This window comes from Amblyomma americanum, chromosome 3, assembly GCF_052857255.1.
Source record: "Amblyomma americanum isolate KBUSLIRL-KWMA chromosome 3, ASM5285725v1, whole genome shotgun sequence".
Taxonomy (NCBI): domain Eukaryota; kingdom Metazoa; phylum Arthropoda; class Arachnida; order Ixodida; family Ixodidae; genus Amblyomma; species Amblyomma americanum.
Window position 1 is genome coordinate 222,750,796 of NC_135499.1, and position 21,778 is coordinate 222,772,573.

Here is a 21,778-nt window from a genome sequence, read left to right on the forward strand (position 1 = left end):
CTACGGCGATCATTTCTGCTTCTGTCAACAAGGAGCAGAACGCTGCCACAATCACGGCAGCAGGGTGGAAGGAGAGAGTAGCGATAGCTGTCGAGGTTTTGATTGTACATACCAATCCAGGTCGTGGCACCTCAATGTACCATAAAGCTACTCGATGTCAGTGCTAATTTGAACCCCTGGTGGTCGAAACTGACCCAGCACTCTCCACTGCGGTGTGTCTCGATGCCCACACGCAGTTTCCGGACATGCCTCATCCCACAGATATAATTCAAGTAATCACCAGAATGCACCAAAAATGAACCTTTCACTAGTTATCAGAACACATGATAAGGTAAACAGAGTTTATTGTCTTTAATGTTTAGTCCCAGATAAGAAAGGCAGTGCCTAGCATACACTGCGAAAAAAAAATATAGCGACAAACAACACCCCTCTGCTTCCACCCTGAGTCACCATGGCGGCAGTACATGTCCAGGACGCTCGAAAGGAAGCCTGAATCCAGTCCAACTTTGCGTAGCGGATGAAATGATCTGCTGAATGCCAATCCACCTTCATTAACACGACGACCAGCGAGCGAACGAAGGAGTGAAGCGAAAAGCTCTCTCTTCCAACGGCTGCAAATTAACGTGCCATCACTTCATGCTCATGGATGAAATTCAATCTACATAAATTAATGCAACCAGCATTGCCCCCAGCTGCCCTCCAATGCCAGCAAGAGATGTTTCAGAGAGCGGAGATGTGGTGCCTTTATTGGTGGGCTGTAGCAAAACGAAATGAAAGGGGAGCTTGGCGCTGTCTGTACACGCGGGAGTCGAACAACGAGGCAGAGGTCTCACTCCTTGTTGCCACTGCTCTCCAAGTCCGGGATCTCTGCGCAGAAAGAGGCCACACACACATACTTGCCATGGGATACAAAAACACTTCCGTCCAGAGATGAAAAATATTTCCCTTCACAGCAACAACTGTTTATGCTGTTTCCCAGACATCGCAGCAGCCTTGTCCAAGCGAGTGTGGAAAGGGAAAGGGTAAATGAGGCGAAGGCACTGTCCACTGCTCGGAGTCAAGCACCTGCGAGCCTCTTGAGCTCAGACTGCACGGACACTATCGAGGAGTATGCACCCGCACGTATGCCGGAGGTGGTCTTTGCACGCGCATGGAGCCCAGATCTGTAGCTACCGGATATGGGTGCATGCACCAGAAGTGGCACACCGGCAAGAGGAAGACACGACTTCCAGGATGAGTATTCCGAGCTAACTGCAGCTGCTCTCCGCCGCTCGAATCATGATTCTCGAATCATACACGGCAGCGCGAGTATGAAAAGGAGCCAGCACAAGGCACCTAGAGGGTAGCAGGTATGGTGGCATGTAGGGTTTTACGTCCTGAATCTGCACATGGGCTTTAAGGCACGCCAACGTCAAGAGGTCTAGATTATATCTGCTGCTTAGGGCTCTTACATGCACTGACATCGCACAGCACACGACCGGGATTTGACACTGTGTTCTCTGTCTGACCAGGCAAAGCCGTTGAGCCACCGCGGCAGGAGACTCAACCGAGGCGGCAAGATCTGTACAGTCTTCACACACTTTTGAAGGTAGATACTGCAGGCCTAACCTACTCTGGCTGGACTATTCTAAAGCGAATTATTTTGGCAAGAAGGCCGAAGAAAATATGTGACTTTAGAATGCCGAATGATTCCTGAATCCTGCACAGAGTTTTATCACAGACTAAGCAACTGTTACATCAGAAAAAGATTACTAGTTCGTTTTAACCAAAACGCCCATTCTTGCTAGCTTTCGGCAGCAGCGGTGTTTGAAGCGTGGTGGCCATGCGCTCCCCGTTTCCCTGTAAGTGTGACACAGCCTGCACCCGCCAGATATTGGTGCATGCCGCCATAAACCAATTAGAGGACGCAGCTCCCGCGACGAACTCATTCACCCGTCACAGCTGCTGTCATTCCCTGTGCCGCGTGACACTGTCCGATCAAGCGCATCGGAGCGAGCATGGTCACAGCCTAGCATGAGACAGATGCCTGCCCCCTTGCAACCACTGGCGCGTACTCCTCGGATGTGTCCATGGAGTCACCACTTTAGCCACTGTTGGAAACGCAAGCTTTTTCGTCCTCTTTGGAGCACGCGGTACAGGATAAACCACTTAAGCAATGCTGAACACCTGTGAGTGACACTCGGTGCCACGCGAAATCTTTGTGCCAGAAAAAAGACAGATCCAAACGTTCATTCTGCCGACAGAAGCAAAACGACGCAGGCACAACGATTCCCTAGAAACGTGGCATAGCATTCGCTCCTCAGTTGAAAGCACAATCCTGCTGCATGCAAGTGTAGTGCAACTTCATGTTTAACTCTCATCGCGTGGCCCTATTAGACATTCAGCTGCTTCTAGCCAAGCTCAAGCTTATAGGAAGTAGTGCACATCACTGCAGCATGCACAGACACTGAGCTCATGCTGCATTGTCATTTCTCAGCAGGTAACAGTAATGCTGTCTTGTGCAACAGTTAGCCAGTGTAAATGAACATTTGCACCTTCTTCCTGCCAGTGCTTACTATCCCAGCAGGAGCCAGACACTTAAAAAAAAAAGGCAGGCATAAATATAGACCTATGCTCCAAGATATAAAGATTCCCTCTTGACTACTAGTAGAAAAGGCAAGAGCACCTGAGCACAGAGCTTGTAAAACAAGAAACTTGCGAGTGGCAAAGAGTTTCATTTGTTGTCCTTTGTTTTACTGCTTCCGGACTGCAGCCATCCTGCTTCAAGGCCTTGAACGTTCAAATGTCCCAGTACTAACCATTGAGCACTCCTGGACAAATGTCGGCCCAAAATGGGTTACGATTTAAGCATCTGCTCCACGCATTTTCTGCACGGATGGATCAATGGCAGTGACGAGGCATAAAGCTGCAATGCCAAAAGCTTGATTTCACAAGGAATAGCCATGCCACGCTATATGATATGAGTCACGCTGTACCTCACATGGGCGAGTGGCAAGATGTGTGGGACAATTTAAGATTACTGTACTGTGCACGTGCAATTTGAGTAATAAGCTAGTATACTTTAAAAACCTAAAATGAAATGCAACCGCCCTCCATACATCAGGTGCAATGCTGTGAAAGGTACGGAAGTCCGGATGAAAAAGTAGAGGGAGGCGTCTTACTCCGCACCTGTTCTGTGGCCGAGTGGTCTAAGGCATGAGAAAGCGACAGCGTGGCGTCAGCAATAAGAGTGAATTTAATCAAGCTCGTGATAAATGTATCATGAATTATGCGTGCAGATGAACCATTTACTATTTCCCACTCACCACAAGCTACACTACTTTTCGGTTGTGGATGAAGGCCACGCAAACAAGCGGGCTAGCTTTGACAGCGCTGCACTTAATGTATGAGACGGAGTATAGTCACAAAAGATTCCAATTCATGACATCACATAGGAAAAAAAAAAAGCCTTCAAAAATGCAAGCACACAATTGCAATATCCTAGAAAACAAAGTGGCTACACAACGGCAGAACACAAAAGTCGGCGCTCACCTTCATCATCGCTGTCTCCAGTCGGCTCCTGAAAAGAAACAGGTGAGGTAAAACCTATTAGCCCAACAGTGACCATGGTTGACAACGCGTTGACAACAGACATGCTGTGAGACTTCTCGTGGGATGAGCGTGCACCAGAGCATAGCACCAGCTCGGAGTCTAGAGTGACGACTGAACGCGGAATAAATGCCGCTCATTCCGGTTGGTGTATTTTTACTTAAAAAAAAACTTTTTTTGCACGTTGCGTATATGAGCCGCACATTAAAAATTGGCCCTCGAAGATGAAAAAAAAAAAAAGCTTGGCCCCTTACAAGTATTTATACGGCAGTTTTATTGGGTACTAACTAAAGCAGAACCCTGCTGTTACGTTCCTCACTGCTGTGTTTTCCCGGCTGCTAAGTCGTTTTCATCCGGTTCTGGCATAGCTTCCATAGAATCTGATGTATAAGGAACCCTGCTGTTGCGTAGCAGCTGTGAAAACGTTCCTGCATGATACGTTGCAACTTAGCACCCTGAACACGCCTGGGCTGAAGTAGGCAACGCGCTCCAACCGCCATTTTGATTTTTGGCGAGTTTTGGCCAGGCTTGGCTGGGCTTGGCTATGGAACTGGCTGCAAGAAGCCGCACACCAGTTCGAGAGGCCGCCACTAGGTGGCCGTTTGTGAAAAGTGCTCCCACTTTTACGGTCGCTGCAAGGTTCTTGGACGGGTCGACTCCTCTTCTATCGTGCTATCGTCATTGTGCATTAAGCCTCGTGAACGTCGAACTTGTGCTTAGATGGCGTCGCGCAAGCGGAAGGCGCTTTCCCTTGAGGAAAAGCTGGACGCATTAAACGCAGTCGACTGGCAGCCAGCGCGGAAGAGAGTCGACGGTCAAGGAGGCCCAGAGCCGTCGTGGCTCTGGACCTCTCTGGGCCTCCTTCGCAGGTACGTCGCACCTCACAGCGACGCAGACAGCAATGCGGCCTTCCAGGCTATTGAGAAACGTGTGGAGATTTCTAGCGAGCGAAAGAAACGGCAAGCCACCATTCTGGACTTTTTGAAGTCCTAAGCGCACTCTGTGGAAATAAATTGTCTATAGTTGAAACTGCACTTTTTTCATTCATTTTCAGAGCTTTCCTCACTGCTGCGTTTTCCCGGCTGTTACGTTTTTTTCTCCCCAGTCCGGTGAAAAACATATGAACGGGGTTCCACTGTAATTTATGGGAAAAGAAATTTCAGATTTGAAACCAGCATAAAGAACTAAGAAAGGCGATGCAATTTCATTAGTATTAGAGTATACATAAGGAAAATAGGTTTAAGATCAGTGCCCCTCAGCTCCTTCCTCACTGCACCATAGGTCATCGGTCATACGAGAGACTAACTTGTCGCCAAAAATTCATGTCTGTGCTTCTGGACAAGCTGCACCATCTAGCTTGCTTCTATAACACCCTCTCTTGGTCTCATTTTTTTTTCATTTTCCAATGCAAAAAATCAATAATTTCAATACAAGAAAGAAAGCAGTGTTCAACCTGCATTGCTCCTTAAGTTGTTTTTCACTTGAGAAAAACAGGCCATGAACTGCACCATTTCTTAAATCAGCAAGCAGAAGTAGAGGTTGGAGGCCAGGAAAATTAACGTACCAAGTCGGGTGCGTCATCGTCGCCGAGGCCACCCATGGAGCGCATCATCTCCTCGAAATCCCCACCACCGGCGCCCAGCTCATCACCGGAGTCATCCTCATCGACCCACTTGTTGAAGTCGACCTTCAGCCAGTGGTGCTTCACTTCATCCTTGAGAAGCCGCTTCCAGAAGGGGCCTTCCTCTGCCTTGGCCAGCACAAACTCCGTGCCCCGCGGCCGCACCACGTACTTGCTCTCCTCAGGCTGTTGAAAAATAATAAAAATTTATTGCTGGAGTAGCACTCTCCTTGGATATGAGCTCACCAACTGCACTGTGCACACATGAGCGCGGGGCTGCTATCAATGCCACACACATCCTCTGCCCAGCAAAAGTGTGAAGCAATACTGCAAGGAACTGTTCATAAAAATCCATTTGTCTCCTGTCCGCAAAGGAGGAAGCGCAGATCTGTGTGGGTTAGATACACTCTAAACAAGAATGCACCTATGTTTGCGTAAAAACGAAGTCTCTACAACACCCCCTTTTATAAAGGGGAGTGCACTAGAGGACAGCTTACTCCTTTTTTACTCCTTTCTGTTTAGAGTTTACAGCTGTAACTATACTGACAGCAATAGTCAGCCAACAATAGTGCAGCCATGAACTGAGCATGTCTTGACATTCTGCCAACGCCACAAGACACTTTTGGCACACAGGAGATTCGTGTGGTCGGAGACATTGTGAAAGGTTATGCTCGGAGGCTGCGATGTCTGGCTTTTACGCACACCAAGTGTCGGGGGCATTTCAACCAAAGCACTTGAGAGGGCTCCTGTTGACAGCCAACAAGAGAATTTCGGGGTTTGAAGTCTCAAAGCAAAAAGCGGGCTAATAAGGCACACTGTAGTTTCTGTAGTGGCAAGCAAAATTCTTAAAAGGTCTGGGCAAAAAGTTGCAGAACATTCAAAAAGCATAAGGACTTAATATAAAATTACTGTATGTACTCGTATAAGGGCCGCACCTCCAACTTTGTAAGAGAAATTTTGAAAGTAAAATAAATAATAAAAATATTTTTGTAGCTCAACGCGAAAATTCGTGTACCAGCATAAGTTTCAGGAGCCACTACTACAGCACAGCCCACTTATAACAATCCCACATATAACGATATATCGGTTATAACATAAGTTGACTGAAGAGCATCAACTTATACATTGAGGCTACGGGAAGAAAAAAAGCCATATATACCGTATAAACGCGTGTAAGGGCCGCACTTTTTTCCCCAGATTCGGGGGGCAAATTTCGGGGTGCGACCCCCCATACACGCGATTTTCGAAAAAAAAAAATTTTTTTCAAGTGAAAGCAAACCAATCTGGAATGCACGGCATTTATTTACCGTTCAGGCATCACTCACGGAGTCTTCAGACTCCGAGCTGGTGCTGTGTTCAGGTAAATGTTCAGCCCACAGAAAGTCGTCTTCGGTCCCGTCTAAACGGTTTGAAATTCCGGTCACTTTGAAACTCCGGGTTACAATGTCGGTTGACACGGAATTCCACGCGGACAAAGTCCATCCAAGCACAGTCGCGAGTGGTGCCCTCTTAAGCCGCCCTGTCGGCGTCTCGTCGTGATTGCCATTGGCCATCCATTCCGAATACTGCCTTCGAAATTCAACCTTAAAAGGCCGATTGATGCTTACATCCAGGGGTTGCAGCATGCTGGTAAGACTGCCCGGTATCACGGCAATGTCTGTGCAGATACCGCGCAGGCGTTCCTTAACCCTACCCGTCAAGTGACCACGGAAGCTGTCCAAGACGAGGAGCGATCGTCGGGCCAGCATGGCGCCTGGGCGCTTCTCCCAAACGCTTTTTACCCAGTCGAGCACAAGCTCATCGTCCATCCAGCCCTTTTCTTGGGCGCGAACTACAATTCCCTTGGGGAAAACGGCTTTAGGAATCGTTTTCCTTTTCAGGATGACACAGGGGGGCAGCTTCCGCCCGTCCGCGGTGACGCACAGCATAACGGTACACCGTTGGCGCTCCGCGCCGGTTGTCCGCACGAAAACACCCTTCTTTCCTTTCAGTTCAACTGTGCAGCTCTTGGGACAGACGAACCACACGGGGGTCTGGTAAGCGTTCGCTATCTGCGAAAATATATAGTTGTGCTCACGACGCAGAGCGATGACATACTTCTGAAAGCTGAGCACCTTGTCGGCCTAGTCGGGGGGCGGCCGCTGGCATAGCGTGGTCCTTCGCCGAAATGATAGGCCTTTCCTCTTCAGAAATCTTCGTACCCAGCCGGCACTAGCCTCGAAGTCCTCGTGCGGTATGCTTTTAGCACGCGCCAAGGCTTGTGCCCTCATGCGCAGCATGTCCGTTGTCAACGCGTAGCCATTGTTCCGCACTTCCATTGAATAGCATAGCAGCTCTTCTTCTAGCTCAGGAAATTTGCATGGCTTGCCTCGGAAAGCGCGCTTTTTGGAGCTGGTATTCTTCAACGCATCCCTTTGTCCGCACCACCGTCGGACACACTTCTCGTACACGTCAAATTTTCTGCCCGCAGCACGCTTGCCGTGTTCGAGAGCGAACTCCACTACTTTCAGCTTAAAGCCAGCCGTGTAGCTGTTGAGGTGCTTGCCCATCGTGCAACAGTGACAATGCTCGGAGGCAGTTCATGAAAAAGCGAAGAACGACAGCGCACGAGAGCAACAACTATGCCGAGCGCCCACGCTAACACAACCACCAAAAAACGCATGCTTTGACAGCCAGAACAGAACAAAGTTAGACTTGGCGATACCGATGCCGATACGGATAGCGGAAGTACAGTAGCAGAAGCTCGCGGCAGAAGAAAAGATGATGATGATGACCCGCGGCCTCGGGCGCCATCCATGGGCAGCACCTCGAAGCTCCTGTGCGCATGTACTTCGAAGGCTATTCTTGCGTGTTTCCTGGAAAGTTTGAATGCGGCCCTTACACGGATTTTTTTTTTTTCAGATATTTCCTTTGGGAATACGGGGTGCGGCCCTTACACGCGTTTATGGACCTCCTTCACCCCGCGATGTCACGAAGATGTGGTGGCGCTTACGTTAGCGACTTTCGCATGGTAGGCAAAACAGGTTCCGCTTGCCCGTGCCTACCGCAGCTGCCGCAGCTACCGGCGGCTGCTTCAAGCCTGTGCACTGCAGAAGCAGCATGTATTGACCAGCTGCGTCACTGCTGGACGCGTAGTAGCATAAAAAAATAATAAATTAGCCTCGACAGGTTTCTCGCGCATAAAATGCCGCATTCGGAAACTGGCTAACAGGCATTGGGCCACGGTAGTAAAGCGCGAAGTCTGGGAGTCGATAGGCACTGCCACTCAATGCACTTAAGGGGGGACACGGGTCTTTGAGACCAAAAAATGGCCAAAAAACCGATTTTCTGAAAATAGCATTTTCGGAATCTTCAGCTATTATTCTCCAAGTTCACCAGTTCTCTTCTTCCAGAAGTCAGTAGTTTCAGGGTATTATTGAGTTTAGATCACCGCGCAGTCTGAATTTGCGCAAGAGCAGATGAAAAAACGGCACATTTTTCATCGTGCGGAGCCGGCGTTCCACCGTACCGATCGCGGCCATGTTGGGCTCGTTTGAAAGAGCGCTCTCTAGGCTTCAATTTCCCGCCATTGCTGGCTGCAAGCCCTCAGTGGCCACCAAGAAAAAGAGCCACAAAAAAGCAAAAAATGCTGGGTCTGATTCGCTGCTGAGCACACGTGACTGAATCGAGCCATCCGATTGGCGGATTCCGCCATGCATCGTCTGCTTGAGCCAGCGTTGGAAGCGTCGAAGACGCCATTTTGTTGACAGTCGAGACCGAGGTCCAACGATGCCTCTCAATAAATTTCGTTCGCGCCATAAATTCGGCAAAAAGAAGAAGTCCGCACGCGGTGACAACTTCCGAAAACGTCCTGCGTCACCCGAATGCTCTGAGAACGTGCAGGAGCCAGTGGCAAGTGAAGTCCCCGCGGACGAAATAGGCCTAACGAGCTCAGCGACGTCTACGCACAGCGGCCGCGTCCGCTGCGACACAACGATGCTGCAGCCTTCGGACTTGCTTGAAAATAAGCGAAAAGCGGAAGGAATTCTGCAGGAGCTGGAATCGACTGCAGCGACGAAGAAAAAGCTTGATTTCATCGGAAGCTGTGACGACTGGCCCCTTGACGGTACAGACGGTCGCCGTGCGGACGATAGTGCTTTCTCTATTGTGAGTTTAGACTCCTTCAACGAACTGTTGCGTGCCGTGAAGTGTAGAGTGTGTGGCGGAGATGTGCACGTTTCTAAAGGGAATCGCGAGTATGGTTTAGCGGTGAAATTGTCCCTCGTGTGTGTGAATTGCGGAGACACTGCGTCGGCATGGAGCTCGCCACGCGCGGAAGGCAGCCAAAAGATAAATCCGTTTGCCGTAAACATTCTTGCTGCACGCGCGATGCAAAGTACTGGAAATAGGCGAACCGCGCTAAATGATGTGTTTGCTGCGATGAATATATCGCATCGTGGCCTGCACACGAAAACGTGGCAGAGCTATGTGAAAAGCAAGCTGACGCCCGCAGCAACACGCGCAGCCGAAGAAGTGTTGAAGGACAGCGCAAATTCTGTTCGGCAGCTCTACCGCGAGCTGAACCTTGACAACCCCGGAAACATTTCCGTCTCTTTTGATGGTTCGTGGATGACTCGGGGTCATTCATCCCGCATCGGTGTCGGTGCAGTGATTGAACTTTTTACTGGGCTCGTCCTGGATTACGTTGTGTTTAGCAATTTCTGTGCCGGGTGCGAGCGCGGGCCTAAGGACGACGACCCGTCCTATCAAGCATGGAGTGACAGCCACTTGTGCCAAAAAAACACGGACAAAAGGTCCGGTGAAATGGAAGTACAGGCAGGACTTGTGTTATTCGAAAGGTCATGGGAAAAACATGGCCTTAGATACACAACTGTCCTTTCAGATGGCGATAGCCGCACATTTCTTGCACTGCAAGAATCGTCTGTGTATGGCTATATAAAAATACAAAAAGAAGACTGCACGAACCATGTGCAGAAGCGAATGGGCACGGCTCTGCGCAATGCAATTGCCAAGCATAAAGGCAATGCAAAAGAGAGCCTTAGTGGCAAAGGAAAGCTAACAGGCGACCTTGTCACTAAGTTGACATCATATTACAGCTGGGCCCTGAAATCCCATGCTGGAGATATTGGAGCCATGCACAAGGCCGTGATGGCGACATACTATCATGTAACATCAAATGATAGTGCAGCGAACCACACTTTGTGCCCAACAGGCCCAAACTCATGGTGCCGCCAGAACGCTGCTGCAGCCAAGGGCGAGCCCGCTCCCAAGCACAGGTATAATTTGCCGCCACATGTGTGCAAAGCACTTTTCCCCATATATGAGCGCTTGGGAGACCCAAAGCTACTGCAGCGTTGCTTGCGTGGCAAAACTCAAAATAATAATGAAAGCCTGCACTCGCTGATATGGTCGCTTGCACCAAAGGAGAGACATGCTTCACTGTTTTCAGTTCAAGCAGCCGTTGCAGAGGCTGTTGTCCACTTCAATGCGGGAAACCTGAAGGCATCTTTCCAAATACTGAGCGAGCTCAGTATGAACCCTGGCCAACATAATATCAGGAGGATGACCGAGAAAGACAGGCGCCGGACAGCAGAATCTGCACGCAAGCGTGCCTCTACTGAAACCATGCATCAGGCACTGAAAAAGCGCCATTCTAGTCAAACCAAGCAGTCTGACTACATGCCTGGTGCTTATTAGCCCTTAAGAAATGTAAATATGTATATATCTTCATGAAATTTTGAATAAATTATGTCTAGTTTGTTTTTCTCAATTTTCTCAAAACGCAAATTTTGGACACCTGCTTGTTTTAGTTTGTCGATATCTCTGCACCTATGATGGGCAGAGATGTATTTTTTTTTGCTAAAGAAAGCTGGAAGTGCAGTGAGTGCAATGATCGAAGCAGAACTCTTTAATTAACCTTCAAAACTTTTTTTATTTTGCAAAGTTCATTGAAGCATGATAGGCAGAACTTGAAGGATGGTATTCCAAGTGCTGCAAAATTGCTAATAAGGGTAAAATGAAAAAACTGCTTCGATCGTTGCACTCTCTGGTCATTGTACTACGTTGCCATGCATTAGAAATAATTTTTTATAGAGCCAATTTTTCTGCACGGAGGTACTAATTAATGAACAATGAAAATTAATTATTTCATTGACTAATTGACTTCGAAAGAAAAAAATTACATATTTGAAACCAGCATAAAAAACTGAACAAATTTGTATGATTTCATCAGGATAGGCTTCAAAATAAGGAAAATAGCTCTAAGACCAGTGTCCCCCCTTAATAGCATGCAAGTTACTGCGTTCATTCACCTGAATTTCAGGATAGTAGGCTGATAATTGCTCAAGGAAAAAAAAAACACATATGAAGCTGCACACGTACTTATCACCTTGAGCCGGAGTGCACGGGGCGCCGACAGGTTCACTCGCCCCCAAGGAATGCGTTCTTTTTGTTAATAGCACAGCATGTTTTAATGGCACGTTTTATGACATTTAATATTTACTTGAAACTGTTTCTTGATATGACGGCGTAATTATTTCATTCGAGTAGAATGAAGTCTGGTAAGTTGTGTCAATCTTGCGCGGTCGCGTTGGTGTGCTTAGAATAGCGTACCTTAAGTGTGCTAAACGCCATATGCTTTTTCATTGCATCATGCATGTGTCATGTTTCATGAGGTAGTACATGATCGCGAAGCTTGTTTGGAAAGAAGCAGCCGCAGGCGTACTACTAACTGACACGTGGCAAGATTGAGAGGGGACGCGGCAATGAAAAGTGTTTTTGTTATTCATGCATGCGATATATGTAACTAAACTTGGTGCAAATATGAAATTCCTACGCTAGTTTCAGTAATTCCTTTTATTTATAGCTATACCTGGTGCAGTTCTGGGTAATTATAATTACCACCGTCGTCAAGTCCCCTCAAGGTCTCAAATAATTTGAGTAGATAGTGCGGTTTTTTTATGCCAGCATGTACATAAAGCCCTGTTCTGCACGATAACGCAATTAGTTCTTTTTCTATATGATCAGTACTTATGCATGCATAGTTACATGAAAACGTTTCTTACAAGAAATAACTAACACAGTACTGCACGTGTAGGGAAAAAAATCGAAAAAAATTATTACGCTCCTCAACGTCTCTGGAATAGTTTGCGACAAATGGAATCATTTGATTTTCATGCGAATTACGAAGGTGAGTGATCCAGTCACAGAAAATGTGAGAGGTCACAAAACGAACCTTAAAGTTTATTATCTCGTTTATGGCATCTTCGCTTTCGCTTTGGTCGAAGAAATGCGGCACTGAAATCAAAGAAATTACCTCACAATTTTTGACGACCACACTTCTAAAAAGCGTAATTTATAAATTTGTACTCAATATTTTGCTATAATTTTTCGTCACGAAACTAGACTTCAGGGCTAGGAAAGAAAATTCTAGAAATCAAAAATTTTCACCAAATCGACCAGCTTAACAAGAGGACAAGTCGGCCTGGCTGGTGCGTGGTCATGCGGCTAAAAACAGCGCTAAGCGAGACAGGAGATCAGGGACACGACACTGTCCCCACTTTTCGCACAGCGCGACACGTACGTATGTCAGCAGACGATGAGCGCATGTCTGCTCCGACGAAACAAGGCCAGCACTTCCCCTCACTATTGTCCCGAAGTAAAATCATTCCGGCTAGTGCAGAGTGTCAAAACTTGAATTATTCAATGCCTAGCGCATAAATAAATGGCAGGAACGCTTTCTGCATGTTTACTACTAACCATATATACCATACAGTGGCAAACTATTTCTCTTTATAGGCCGCACGTGGCCAACGCGAGCTCGTGTACTTCAACAAATTACTAAGTTGGAAGCATCGACCATTGCTATGATTTGCAGAAACTGGAAACGCGCCTACAAGCCTTGAAAACCCGCGCTCAACACCTATCCGCGACGCCACTCCCCGACCTTTTGCCTACCATGAGCTCGCTAGCGACTGCAGCGCCACCTCATTTGTTTACAAACATGCAGGAGGTGTATACGGTATATAATGACATGTTCGTGACCGAATATCAGATACAACGATCAGAATTTTGCCTACTGGACATCGTTTTCCATGCCAAGCGTGATATTCGCGGTGCAAAGTTACGGAGAGCGACCATCGCGAGTTGGCATAAACGCCGTAAGAAGGCACCAGTTGCTCTGCTCGTCGGCCGCGTCGCCTGCGCTACGGAAGGAGCAAGGTGGGAAAGAGGGGGAAAAAACGAAGCGGTGGCGCCCCTCGTACGCTAGTACGAGAACAAGCGCAGAAGCAGAGGGGCTGAGGCAGTCAGACCAGTGCTGTCCACCTGTCAAAGATGGCGCCAACTAAGCAAAAAGCTGTGACGCTGGAGACTAAGCAACGAATTTTGGAGGACTATCGCAGTGACTTCAAAGTGAGTGCGCTCGTCAAGAAGCATCGGCTCGCGCAGTCGACGATATAGATGATTTTGAAAATGGGTAGCGTGGCGATCATGAAGGCTGGAGCCAGCGGTCATGCCGACCACCGGAAAACGGTTAGGTACTTTTTGTATGCCGACAGAAGAGGCATTGAACCAGTGGCTCCTTTCTACCCGTGTGCAGAATGTGCCCATCAGTGGGCGAATACTGGCCGCAAAGGCGAAGCGGTTCGCTTGTCTTCTGGGGAAAGATAACTTTGAACTCAGTGGAGGCTGGATTCAGCGATTTAAAGACAGTCATGGCATCGTCTACAAAAACGTGGTGGGGAAAGCGGAGTCGTTGGATGCGGAGGCGAAGGAAGAGTGGCTGCGAACGAAGCTGACCACTGACCACAGTGTTGGAGCGCTACACGGGAAGAGGCATCTATAACTGCAATGAAGCAGCACTTTTTTTTTTTTTCAAATGCTGCCGTTTAAGACCCACGCACTCAAAGGTGATCCATGCCCCGGCAGGAAGCATTCCAAACTCGGAGTTACTGTGTTGTTGTGCGCAAATATGGATGGGTCATCGCCTCAGGCCCTTCGTGATGGGACGATCAAAGAAGTCGACATGCTTCAAAAACGAATACATCCCGGTTCGCTATCGCAGCAATAAGAAGGCCTGGATGACTCATGACCTTTTTGCGGAATGGTTGCGCGAGTTTAACGAAATCATCGAGGGGCAAGGACGGGAAGTGGTTGTGTTGCTAGACAACTGTAGTGCTCATACTGTCAGCCCGAAGCTAACATCAATTGAGCTGATGTTCCTGCCGCCCAATACTACAGCAGGCCTGCAGCCGTTAGATGCCGGCGTGATTGCCAATTTCAAACCTTTGTATCGGTGGCACCTGCTGAAGTAATTTTAGCAATCTCCACGTCAAAGCAGGCCGCGGACTTGAAGATCAACCTGCTGAAGGCTGTGCGCTTCATTTATGGTGCGGGGTACAAGGTTAACGCCTCCTCCATAAGAAACTGCTGCAAGAAGGCGGGCTTTGTGCGGCAGGACAAAGGGATGTCTTCAACGCTTTATGAACCGTAGCCAGGTTATTACCGGGTAGGGAAGGTTCCGAACAGAAAAGCAAACACTCAAAACTGTTATGAATTGCTTTTATCAAATACACATGGAACAACATTATTTAGAGTCAATAATTGCTTTTGGAAGGAACAAAATTTTATAGCTGTCAATTCTTGGCACTTAGTGTTTAAATGCATTAGGATGATTAGCACACTGTAACCTTGCAAGTAGGTATGCTATGGCCACCGCTTTAAATTCCTGAGAGAATATGCTTTGTTTGGTTGCCATGGGGGCATGTCAGAAATGCAGGATGTTCAAATACACTGCCGTTTCTAGCCCAAAAAGAGTAATCATGATTATTACATTTACTTTAATACATCGCTTTTCATTACTTATTACTGCCCTTTTTTCATGCAGGCATAAATGCGGTTGTAAATGAAACAAATTTTGAGACTTATAACAGCCCATTTCACATTTCAGCTGAAATGCCGCAAAATATGGCGAAAGCGACCAGAATATGGTTGCCATTCAAAAGCTCATGCGCACATATTGCGAGGCTATAATATACAAAGCAAATTGGGTCTCAATGTGGGGTTCCTTTTCTAAAGCTCTCTATTAGTGCACAGTGTCATGGGGGGGCCTTAGCTCCACACAATCTTTTCAAGGTGATTCACAAATCTCCACACAATGATGAAGTCGAATTTTCCAAGGCAATTTCTCAAGCACATTTTTTAAAGGCAAAAGTGAAATTTCATGCACTATCAGGAGATAATGTTCAGGTGCCAAGCACTATGTCCTAGAATCTGAAAAGAGAAAATTCTTCAATAACCCTATCATGGCTACAAACATTCCGCATTCACTACTACAGTTATATTCCCCATGGGCTAGCCAGTAGTGTGCTGCGCACTTCCATTTGGTTCATGCCGTTTCGAGCTAATGGAACAGCCCGAGCAACCACCCACCACAACACCCGCTTTTAGAAATTACTTACCTTGATGGGGTGCAGAAACCTGAGCGTCACTTCGTGCGGCTTGGAATCTACTCCCCCAGTCCCTTTGAAGTGTAAACAGTCTGCAGAAAGGTTGATAGTGGGGTTTTTGCAGTCCTCCAGGGCCACTTTGACATAGACTACATTCTTGCGCTGTGCCCACAATACAGGGGGAACGGGGAGGCTGGAAAAAAAAAAAAATCCCTTCGGTCAGCTTATATCCAATCCCCGCAGTGCTGCATCGGTAAAATTGTGCACAAGAGTCAGAGGTAACTACATGGTCGCCCACTTATAGGACGGACACTCAAGCAAGCTGCAGAGTGCGCAGGTGCAGCAAGAACCCCTGGTGAGGACTTCTACCACACCACCGGAATATGCTTGCTCTGCAGCGAAGCAAGCTTTGCTTTTGCCCTGCACACACTAGCAAGTTGTGGAAAAGTCATTTCCAACAGCATTCGGAAAACGAATTTCCAACAGAAGCCCGGTCTCTGCATTTAGGTCGCCACTGCGGCCACAGAAACAACGGCTCCCGCTTATTGCTAAAGTAAAGGCAATTACAGGAAAACCTTCCTCCATGTGCAAGTCGAAACAGCACACTGCAACACTACAACTTATTACCTGCAGTGCTTTACAGGTGCTAGCACTTTTAACTGTGAGAAGCCAGACAGACTATCAATGAACCAGTGCCTTCATCCTCTCAGTGTGGTGGTGCAGAATCAGTGCTAATTACAATGCGCAGTTCAATAGAGGTGCAGGTCAGAAGAAATCTTCAAGTTTGTTATTTACCTTGGCAGAGAAAGAAGTCAATAGGTGGATTCATCCGAAACTATAACAGAAACCTAAAGGTTTCCACTTGGAACTGCACCAGTTACTAGAGCTGGAGGAAAGAGCACCGTGGCGAACTCTCACCTCGTAGTGCAGTTGGGAGTCACTGATTTAATGCCGTGTGCTCTCAGGCTTTCACCGCAAATTTGAGTCCAAAACCGAATAAACGACGTAGTCCAGTGAACTGCCCATCTCTAGGCAAATCTGAGTCATTCTGATACTAAAAGCAGCACAATATTTTTGGCAGGTAACCAGAACAAGCAGTGCCTCATCAGCATGTGAACACATCGTTTTTTTCCCGCTTTTTTATCACTGCATGGCAGCAAAGCTGCTTATTCTCTATGGTATTACATTTCCTCTTCACTTCCTAACTTTAGCCGTTGCTACTGTGGGTGCAATGAGATGAGAGGCCAGGCTTCACAGTGGATGTCATGTCAGATTCCATCACTGGTTGGCACACACTGCAAAAGTGATGTTCACTTTGCTACAAAGCAAACAATCTGGCAGTGCTGGTGGTGCACCAGATGATGTGCCGAAGTCCGCCACTAAAGCTCTCACCATGCCTGCAGACTAGTGCCCCTTGAGTTTGCGAGAGGCACTGGCCACATGGTCCTGTGTTGACACCAAAAGTGGAGAGCTGTCTGTGTACAGGAGCCCAAATCTCAAAGGATATTAACACCTATATTCAGTTGCACGTTTTCTTCTTTCAAGTGATTCATTAGACAGAATACATGGTTCACAATGTGCTATTCGCCTAAGACCACTAAATAATTTATAACTGAATTTCTTCCGTGCTGTTTCAGCGTCGAATTCATCAACCAAACGCAGGCTGTAACGTGTAGTTGGTATTTAGGTCATGCGAGGCACTAAAGAAAATTGAAATACGATAGTTAATATATAGTTGTAATTCGCTACAACAATTAAGCCAGCCTGCTTCAAGATTTGGAATGACAAAAAATGAGGGTCGCAAAATAGCTGATAATATTATAGTGTGATGTCTGCAAACAGGCTTATGCCCATCTCTTCTCCGCTTCCAGCCATGAGGGGCCAATGTTCTCGCACTGCCGAACCTTTTCCTTGCACCAAACGTGCACTGATACAATCAGTTGCGATCTGCAACCCTCAAGACTGCAAAATCAGAAATGAAGGCATTTCTGTGCAAACAGTGCAAAGGAGCCGGTCGCAGCAGCCAAGCGGTTCGTAAGATGGCTGCCATAGAAGTGATCCTGCTCCAAGTGATGTCGCATGCAAGCTATGTATTTGCACGGTGCATTTCTTGGCTTTTCTTTAGACTTCTACATTTCTAGCACAGCAGAGGCAGTCACCCCCGTCACCTAACTCTGCCACTGTACTCAGCCATGTGTTGCTCCTGGGGGGACACGTTCTCATCCAATATCCATGTTTCCTCATTACGCTTCATTCAGCTGCTGCTACTACCCATATTCAACACGCGCTTTCTAAAATGCACCTGCATCACCACTGCTGTCACTCGTGCAGCACCTGATGTAGAAAAGAGTGAGGGAGGGAGAGCTTCAGTCCACCAGCCAAAGTGTAGACTAAAGGGCTAGCTCATCTTCACCTAGGCTACTCTTAGCGAGGACTGTACAGGCTCCATCCGAAGAAAGCCAGAGTGGCACAAGAGGGAAAGCGGAGGGTGCTGTAGCGGCAAAGGATGCAAGGGTAGCATATGCAGCTCTTAACATGATAGCATTAAAGCGGACATTCAGAGGAAAAGCTGCACACATTGTCACACTAAATTAGGATTGGTCGAGAGGACTGCGATGTCTCACGTCGAGCTGTGGAATGAAAATGATTGAACGAGTTAAACCGTGACCACGTGGTCGTCATATCATTGAAATGTCATAGTGAGATAAGGATGTAAAGCAAACTATTTACGCTGAAAAGAAAATGGAGTAATCAGTTGAAAATCATACCCATGACCCTTGCATTGCGAGTCATGACATGCTACCCCTATACCATTGAGGTATGGTTTGGTTTATGGGGCTTATCATACCAAAGCCACTCAGGCTATGAGGGACATCACAGAGAAGAGCTCCAGATTTAGTCATGACATGCTACCCCTATACCATTGAGGTATGGTTTGGTTTATGGGGCTTATCATACCAAAGCCACTCAGGCTATGAGGGACATCACAGAGAAGAGCTCCAGATAATTTAGACCACGTGGGGTTCTTTAACGTGCACTGACATCGCACAGCACATGGGACTGTGGCATTTCACCTCCAGTGAAATGCGACCACTGCGGCCGAAATCTAACCTGTGTCTTTTTGGATCACCAGCCGATCACCATGAACACTGAGCCACCACAGCAGCGCCATTGAGGTACGTTTGTTCAACGCAGACAGACCATGAGTGTCTTCTGGTCTAGTATGTCTACTGATCTAAGCTAATTAGTACAAAAAATAATGCATACAAAAAATAAGTATGCCTCAAGAGAAAAGTGTACAACAGCTGTATCTTACCGGTACTCACCTACGGGGCTGAAATGTGGAGGCTAACGAAAAGAGTTCAGCTTAAGGACAACACAGCGAGCCATAGAATGAAAAATGATAGGCGCAACATTAGGAGGCTGGAAGTGGGTAGAGTGGGTGAGGGAACAAAGGCATGCTAATGACATCCTAGTGGAAATCAAGAGGAAGAAATGGGCTTGGGCAGGGAATGTACTGCGAAGGCAAGATAACCGCTCGTCATTAAGGGTAACTGAGTGGATTCCAAGAGAAGGCAAGTGTAGCAGGGCACGGCAGAAGGTTAGGTGGGTGGATGAGATTAGGAAGTTTGCAGGCATAGGGTGGGCTCAGCTGGCAAAGGACAGGGTTAATTGGAGAGACATCAGAAAGGCCTGTACCCAGCGGTGGGTGTAGTCAAGTCAGGCTGCTGCTGCTGCTAATGATGATGATATCAAATGCTTCTTACTGCCCGTTCTTGCACCCCTTACCGCTAGGATGCAACCTGTATTTACACTGTCAGTCACAGCGCCCTGAAATGATTGCACCGATTGCATTCTCACGCTACGAATGGCTTACACGATACGAGTGCCATGCATAACTTGTGATCCTCCACCATGGCAACTACTGTAATGTCAATGCAGTCCACTGACAAGTCTGCAGAGAAGGTCATCAAAATCAGTTTAAGATATCGGTGTGAGCCCTGTAATTTCCGTTAGATATCGAAGACTTCCAGCACCCAACAAGTCATGCTTGCATTCCTCTGCACCGATATACATTTATGTGGGCAAGGAGCTCTCGATTATAGCAAATTTATATATATATAAAATTTAGTGGACTGTCAATTCAGTAATATTCCTCCACTTCGTTCATATTTAAAAACTAATATGCAAGAACAGAATAAGCGCCGATAAACAAGCTAATGCAGCACTTGTACTGGAGAGCAAAATCCACCTGCTCGTGAAACTGTGCAGCCTGCACCTGTGTGCCACTGGACATGCTGCCCCAAAACAAAGCACCCTTGCAACATTGAGGGCTGCAATCCACCTGCCGAGCCAAGTGACCACTGTAAGGCTGAAAGCTCATTTCTGCACAAATCAGTATAGTTGCAGTTCAAGTTCTGGGTTCACCAAGGTCCCCAAAATGAGGGTTTTCGCTCAGCAGGCTTGGACATAATGGCCTGTCAATGGGAGCTGCTTTCAAATTGGCCAGTTCAGCCCTCATGCCACAGGACAGCGCAGAGTTACCTTGGCACAGCACACTGCTAGTCAACACTGTGTAAGCAAGTTAAAGAGGAAATATATTGTGCGAAAAAAACATTGTTGCTAGTAGCGCTGTGTCCTGTCCACTTCGTTTCTTGTGTCCTCGTCTTTTTGCGCTAGAAATTCGACGTTGAAGAGGAAAGCCGCAGCAGGGAAGAAAGCTTATCTCACCAGAGATAGCAAACAGAAGAAATCACGAGAAAACTGAGTCATAGGGTCTGCCTCCATCCCGGCGTTTCTAACTACAAAAAAAAAAAATTCGCAGAAATCTGAAATCCCAACAAGCCTTGTCTAATAATTTAAAGATGACTATAAATAACATCGAGAGCAGCCTACTGCAGGAAGTCAAGAGAGTGATGTGCTACTAGCATGCTTATCAGGTAGTGGATGAAACAGAACCATACCACCAAGGTGTATTTAAGCAAAAGCTGATAAAGTACAAACTTCGAGGGCTTTTTAATCAATAAATGAATAATCATCAAACGATATTAAAGACACTAATAGCACAAATGAGAAACATATGACGTAGAAACAGTTGCTGTCACTTTGACCAACCTGATACCGCCGAACATTGCATGGGACGCACCCGGCCGCTTCAACATCAGTGTTCTTGGTAAAACAGCAATGCTAGGGTTTCTGGAGTCTGAGCACACGATCGCCTTATTTCCTGGCAACCGTGTAAACTGTGTACTGCGTGAGTCGACGCACGGCGGTAACATTACGAGCACAAAAATGGCAGCATACTACGTGCGTGCGCTGTGGCTTGAAAGCAAACGACCGAGAGACGCGCCTGTTTTGCCCTGCCAGTCTGCCGCACAGCAATTTGGTCACCGCGGATGTCGCAGCCGATGCAGCAGCTTGGTGCAGGTGTGACGCGGCGTAGCCGGACCACCGCAATCGACACGGCCGACACTGCTTTCTACCTGAAATACGCTTGGCTCACCCGAGTCACGCCGCCGGCTTCAGCCGCTTCGGTGCACCGGGTGTTCAACAATGCAGCTCGAATAAGAACTCCGCTCAGCAGCGCGTTAGCGGGTCTGATAAAATTAACCATTCCGCCCTGGTGACCACGTAAAGCAGAACCACGTAACTGCGAAATATTGGGAATAAAAGAGCGACTAGGCCTAGCCCCATGGGCGGCTAACGGAGCGCGAACCTTCTCGAACAAACGCGCAGGTGGAGCCACGATACTAGACCGCAACTTTTGCCACATCTCTCTCTTTTTTTTTCTAGACGAAAGAAGAACCGGCAGCCCTGATCTTAGTGAGCATACATTTGCGAGCAGAAGTCACATAAATCTACTCGCCGTGTGTTCATTCATACTCACGGTGTGGTTGCGGCTTCGCCTGTCATCTTTAGCTCACACTGGTGCTGCTGCGCCCTCGCAGACTGATAGGATAGGACTCGCGTCTCCGCGCACTTTCACGTTAATAACTCCGCAGAAAGGCAGCTAGAATTTACCTTAAATAAAATTAAACAAAACCGAGAATAAGCAAAAGTTTATGATTTCTTATTTTAATTTAGCATTTGTTTTTATTTAAGGTACTAAAAGAGACATTTT

The 21,778-nt window shown here is 47.3% G+C and overlaps 2 protein-coding genes across 3 annotated transcripts; one reads left to right on the forward strand and one right to left on the reverse strand.

The window, feature by feature from the left end:
• Positions 1 to 718: 718 nt before the first annotated feature.
• On the reverse strand, positions 719 to 21,684 carry p23 (cytosolic prostaglandin E synthase). Of its 2 annotated transcripts, none has more exons than XM_077660166.1 (5): positions 21,545 to 21,684; positions 15,670 to 15,850; positions 5,153 to 5,395; positions 3,532 to 3,559; positions 719 to 867 (listed from the first exon to the last, which is right to left on the reverse strand). In XM_077660166.1, exons 1-5 carry the CDS (start codon positions 21,568 to 21,570, stop codon positions 830 to 832), a joined length of 516 nt encoding a protein of 171 aa, XP_077516292.1. In that variant the 5' UTR covers positions 21,571 to 21,684; the 3' UTR covers positions 719 to 829. The 2 variants fall into 2 exon arrangements, with proteins under 2 accessions (XP_077516292.1, XP_077516291.1); XM_077660165.1 differs by lacking the exon at positions 21,545 to 21,684 and adding an exon at positions 20,773 to 20,804.
• On the forward strand, positions 5,409 to 15,659 carry LOC144126172 (uncharacterized). Its single transcript, XM_077660161.1, has one exon. The coding sequence runs from the start codon at positions 8,978 to 8,980 to the stop codon at positions 10,904 to 10,906; it is 1,929 nt and encodes a 642-aa protein (XP_077516287.1). The 5' UTR covers positions 5,409 to 8,977; the 3' UTR covers positions 10,907 to 15,659.
• Positions 21,685 to 21,778: the final 94 nt, after the last annotated feature.